We start from the raw sequence: 6,000 nt of genomic DNA on the forward strand, positions 1-6,000 counted from the left end.
CTCATTGTAGATTCCCATTTTATGGTCGCGCGTACACCTCGGCGCCACCTTTCTCGCCCCCTGGCTTCGCCCTCCCTTCCTTTTTTCCTGGCGTCGTAAAAATGTTTACTGCTCGCCCGTGAATTTCGAGAGCGCAGATTTCACGCGGCAGAGCTAATGGACATCATTAGCTTTATGATATCGCGTAATTTATGCCGCGATCTTATTGCCGAGTGCTTTATGGACAACGCGGCGTAATAATGCTGTCACCGGGATCCGAAACCCAGTTAAAGGCTCGTTCACAAATTTTTCTACCTATGTTGTAAATCGTACATTGACGGTTTCGAATGGATATTTGGCGACAGGTGTCGTTGGGATGTTATTTATCGTGTTCCTTTCGTTGCTGGGTAATTTTTTAGAAGATAGTAGATCTTAGAGAGCAGTAGCACCTAACTGACAATGTTTAGGATATCGTTTATCGTGTTCCTTTTGTTATAGGATCATTTTTTAGAAGGCAATAGCTCTTAATTGAAAATTTCAGTATCAGGGGTCGGTAACACGTAATTGAGAATTTTTAGGATATTATTTATTCTGTTCCTTTCTTTGCAGGGTAATTTTTTAGAAGGCAATAGGTCTTAGGAAGCAGTAGCACCTAATTGAGATTTTTATGGTTTCTATGGAAAAATCGATTGCTATAGAAGTAAATGAATAAACATAGTGAAATTATTTTATCGACACCCTTCGAGCAGTAGTTCTAGAAAAGTATTTACTTTTTAATTATTTCGAGTTGTTTACTTTTCAGTGTTGCCCTTATACAATTATAAAAAGTGTGATACAAGAATGTACCTAAATAATAACGTTGCATGCATCATCCATGAATAATAATAATAATAATGATCAACAACTTGACACCACTGGCTTCACATTCGTCCATACACGCTTAACTCAACGAAACTCGTTTATGAGATTATAAGATTCTTTAACAAAGGAACATCTAATCTAAGCGCGTACAGCGGTATAAAACCGCGCAGGTATAAGGCGAGGACAACGTTTATGATGGTGGGTCCCCCCTGGGTTTGGGCACTCCCTTAAAGAAGTTATTTCGCTGTCTCTAATTCTGGCCCCATAACGCCTTAAATCCGCAGTCCATTCTCGGCCTTTTATGATTATACGTCTCGGTGGACGAATCGTTAAAATTCTTAGCGATCGCGCGGCGCAACCGTGCGACGACGGACGGTAAAACACGCTTTCGTTTTCAACGATTCTTTGCTATACAGAGTGACTCTTATTGTTAGTGGAGCCATTCGGAGATCGAGAGGGGCACTCACCTTTCAAAATCACTTGGTATATTTTCGATTCAATGTACGACATTGCGTTCTTTGCCTCGGATTTCAGAATTGACATTTTAATAGTAAAGGCTATCTGATTGATTCTCAAGTAGAATTTCAGTTTGAATCTGAAGGTTTCAATTTACTTTATCATTTTCACACTTACGTTCTTATTTTTATTTTGTTTTCATAGTAAAGGCTATCTGATTGATTCTCGTGTAGAATTTCAGTTTGAATTTCAAGCTTTCAATTACTTTTCAATCATTTTCACACTTACGTTTTTATTTTAAATTTCGTTTCCATTGGTCCACTATTCACGTTTTTTAATTTCAGAGCCCAAATAGTCGTGAGAGAATGCGACCGTTTTATAAGTATATTGTGAACTGATATTTCGTGACTAACAGTGTTTAGAAAACACTGATTTGTGAGCTATTGTATCAAACAATTATTGTATAGATAATGTATCAAACACCCTGTATAGATCTAACGTGGCCCTAATCGCGCGTGAAACACGCGACTAGCACGCAAATATTAGACGAATGGCACCTCACGTACATGAATTACGATTCGATGATTCGAGAGATAAGGTTTACGACGATCCGAATTGAAACTGGAATGCGTCAACCGCTAAACGAATATGACGACGCCCTTGATCCTGATATGTGTGAGCATACAGGCGATTTAACCGCAAGATCAAATGTCTGTTGTCTCTTCGATCATTGTCAGTTGAGTTCTCCTCATGTGTCATAAACGCAGTTATTCTCAGAACCTTACAGAACTTATGATAGAGCCATAAACTTTTGGGCCTTCCAATTTTCTCACTCTGGACCAAGAATATGCATAATATAAACACAAATATGTTTATGGATTTTAAGCAACATACAGTGATAGTGTTTTAAAATTTGTTTATTTATACTGGAATTAGCGAACGTTACAAACTTCTCTATTAAACTGAACAAAAATTCTGTATAGCATCCGAAGCATCATTGATGAAGATGCGATGTTGGAGAATCGCCAGAAATAGTTTTCACTCTTCTTTCATATGGAAATGATGTCTTTCTGAAAAGTGATTTCGGTACACAAAGCGTTACCTACATAATTTTAAATACGAACACTCGCTATTTTCTGGTTGTTACGTAACAGCGAGGCCACATTACGAAAGATTACATGAAATCGCATTGAAAGTCTTACGAAGCGAGTCTGTGCTCGTTGTCCAGGCTTGCAAATTATGTACCATATCTTTGTTATCACATGAAACTTGTCAATGGTACCTTTCGCCGCATCGTTTTCAAAGATTTGATTCATCCTTTCGTAGAATACGAATTCTTCGATTTCACCAAGCCGATGTGACACCTTGAATGTTAGAGGAATCATGAGAAATTATTGTTGGCAAGATAAAATGGCAAAAGTGAAAATCCAGGTCTGAGGAAATCTACTCCGAGAGCAAAGGTTAAAGAGAACAGAAAAGTCGAAGTAGTGCTTGTATATTTCAAAGTTCAAGATTAATTATTATTTATTTTTATTACTTATAATTCGACTGCGGATCCTTATGCAAAATAATATCTTTAGAGACGAACCTACGAAAATTGGTTCTAGAATAGAATAGAAATTAAGTAGCTCCTAACCCAATAGAACGAAAAGGACTGATTCTAATCCAATCTTCGAGATGAAATTGCCTCGCCTAGAAGGGACAGCAAAAAAAAGAATATTGAAATTAAAGTTCATATTATAGTATTTGCAGAGTAAAATAAATTTCTATTTAGATACAATTATCGTAGCAAAGCGTCACAGGTAAAAATTGTCATCTGTAAAGATTTTATTTTGCAGAGATCTCTTCAGACCTGGATTGTTGTAGACCACTTGGAGATGGGCGAATTTTAATTCAAGTAGTAGATGAATAAAATGTAACCTTTATGGGAGGAATTTTTGTTTAGTTGCGATTATTAGGGATATGTCTCATTTGACATTTCTAATTTTAAAGAGAAGAATTATTGGGAGTTAGTATATTTTAAATGGGTCTCCTTTGCAACTGGATATTGCGTTTGGCCATTTTATCTCGCCAACAGGTAATTTCTCACGATTCCTCCAACATTTAAAGCGTCGCACCAGCTTGTTGGCGACATCGAAAAATTTGTATTCCACGAAATGGATGGATGAAATCTTTAAAAACGACGAGGATCCAGCATCCCTGTGATTCCTCTGGTAAACATCTCCTCGGGGTGTCGTTGCCAATCTCTCGAAGGGGCCTACCCCAATCTTTTATATCTTGGCGCAACAATGCCGTCACGAGGCTGAAACTGGCTAGCCCGTGTTCCGGCCATTGTGTCGGTGGAACATCTGCTCGAAATACAAACCGCTAATAGAAACACGGAGAAAGGTATTACCGGAGGTGGTGTTAGACGAGACAGGAGTAAAAAGGAAACGAAACGGCGGGGAGGAGTAACAGCGAAATTGTGTGAAAAGGCTGGCATAATAGAGAAACAAGGGTAGAATCGTGCGATACGCGATACCCGAACAACCTCTCCGGGTAATCTCTCTCCGTTCTCAGCTTCGGACGTTTGTGCACGCACGTATGCGACTCACGAGCCGTCTTTTATCCTCGAATCGCGAGTACCTTTTGTGCGCGATAATGTCGACAGAATGAAATTATTATGGACGTTGCCTGCGTTTCACGGCTGTAATTTCAGAGGAAACGTCAAGTTTCTTTCTGGAGTGCCATTCATCCCGGCGAAACCATAACGCTGTAATTTTCCATTTCAAGACCTCGGAACATTCAATCCGACGCAAGCATCACGGGTAAAAATTGTTATCGTGACTTGTTTTTGTTAACAAATACTCCAATTTTTACGAGCAATTTAAACAGCAATTTATTACACCAGAATGCAACAATTTTCAAATGTACTGTGTAGTAAGACACCGTGTCTTGGAGATCGTGGAACATGCGTCTTGGAAGATGTAGAAGCTGAGGAGGGGCGAAATAAGAAAGGAAAGAGCGCAGATTCCGCGAGCGACCCACCCGGAAACACGATCGTCGCGATGATATCGGCGCACATCCGGTTGCGGCCGTGTGTATAACTTCCATCGGAGTGGCGTACGTCGCGTCGGTTGGGAAAGGCGAACGCGTGGAGGAGAAAGAAGAAACGTAGGGTGAAAGAGTGTCCGTCCACACCGTTTAGTCATTGGCTGCTAACACGGCAAAACCAACTCCTTTCCAGCGTGGGTCGCGCGAGTATTTAATAGGAAGCAATGAGCAACAGGTCTAACCGAGCGTGCTTGGGTTACGCCCATTCGAACGCGTTCCCCGTTCTGGAACCGCTGTTTTCTCTTTATCGGCGTGGCTTTTCTCCCTTCTACGATCGGGACGTCGACTAACCGGAAGCCGACGTCTTGATCTACCGCGACAAGAGCACGGCAGAGGAGGATCAGTTCAAGGAAAAGCTACAATCTTGTCTAGGTGAGATATTTTTAATGACGAATGAAAGAAAATATTATTCTGATTTGTTGTTTGTTTAGTAAACACTGCAATCAGAATTGGGCAATTTGTTTAACCCTTTGCACTCGACGCCTTTCTTTCTGGTATCTATTAGGTTGTCCCAAAAGTTTCTTCCGCGACTTGCATTCAGTTATTTTGTGTGGCAGTGTTTATACAATTAGACAACCTAATTTCTTAGATGTTAATGTCGTAACTGTAATGGAGCAAAATGAATTGTACGCAATTCAATAATGTAACATTATACATAAAATGTTGTGTATGTATTATTATTTAAGGAAATGGAAGAAACTCTTGGGACAACCTAATACTAGCAACTCGAGATGCTTTCTTAGCATTCTATTGCCACGAATCCTAAACTTAATCAGATCACCTTTACTTCCCCGACAATCATTTTATCGGCACTTCGAGTTCCAAGAAAATTAATTATTATTGCTGGCGGATTTACTGTGTCGACCCTAGTGGCGACGGAGAGTCGCCTCTCGAGTCCAAAGGGTTAAAGAAAAATTGAGAAATAATTGTTTGGTATTCGAATAAGTTAGAAGTAGGTGTAGTAGATGATGGTCATGAAAAGAAAATTTCTTTAATTTAGAAATGAAAGGACCAAGTAGCGATGAAATTAAAAAAAGTTTATCAAGTATACAGTCGAAATAGTATAATAGGTCTCACTGATATGCTAGGTTAATGGCATGTGAGGTTGGGTAGGTGTCTGTATAAAAGAAAAGCTTCTACAAAGTTATCAACATTTTTATTTCGTTATTTACTTGCAGGAGCCCTGTGGATGTACGATTGACACTTTACTCATTTCAATTATGGAAATAAATGTGTATTATAGAAGCTATAACAATAGATGGTACGTAAAATATATAATTAGACCGCGAATCTTCATGCAAAATAAGATCTTCGTAAACATACCTACAAAAATTGAATCCATTTTTTAAATAAAAAGGAATTTATTTTACTCCGTCAATATTATAATATGAACTTCATTTTCAATATTTTTTTACATCATTTCATACTGTGTGCATTTTGTAGCTTAATACACATAAAAATTTCCTATAACTGCATTTAAATAAGAAGGAATTTATTTTACTCTGTCAATATTATAATATGAAGTTCACTTTCAATATTTTTTTACATCATTTCATACTGTGTTCATTTTGTAGCTTATTGCACATGAAAATTTCCTATAAATGCATTTAA

At 38.4% G+C, this 6,000-nt stretch overlaps 2 protein-coding genes across 11 annotated transcripts in view; one reads left to right on the forward strand and one right to left on the reverse strand.

Moving 5' to 3' along the window:
• Positions 1-6,000, forward strand: part of LOC128880024 (proteasome subunit alpha type-5-like) — a 198,024-nt gene that overhangs the window by 168,323 nt on the left and 23,701 nt on the right. The window contains exon 9 of one of the 10 annotated variants that reach the window (XM_054129654.1): positions 5,568-5,650. The exons of the other annotated variants lie outside the window; for them this stretch is intronic. Coding sequence (XP_053985629.1) covers positions 5,568-5,650 — 83 coding nt within the window. The remainder of the gene's footprint in view (positions 1-5,567; positions 5,651-6,000) is intronic. 10 annotated transcript variants of the gene reach the window in all.
• Positions 1-6,000, reverse strand: part of LOC128880033 (protein Wnt-2b-A-like) — an 82,740-nt gene that overhangs the window by 73,257 nt on the left and 3,483 nt on the right. The window lies entirely within an intron of this gene.

The sequence above is a fragment of the Hylaeus volcanicus genome, chromosome 7, assembly GCF_026283585.1.
Source record: "Hylaeus volcanicus isolate JK05 chromosome 7, UHH_iyHylVolc1.0_haploid, whole genome shotgun sequence".
In the NCBI taxonomy this organism is placed as follows: domain Eukaryota; kingdom Metazoa; phylum Arthropoda; class Insecta; order Hymenoptera; family Colletidae; genus Hylaeus; species Hylaeus volcanicus.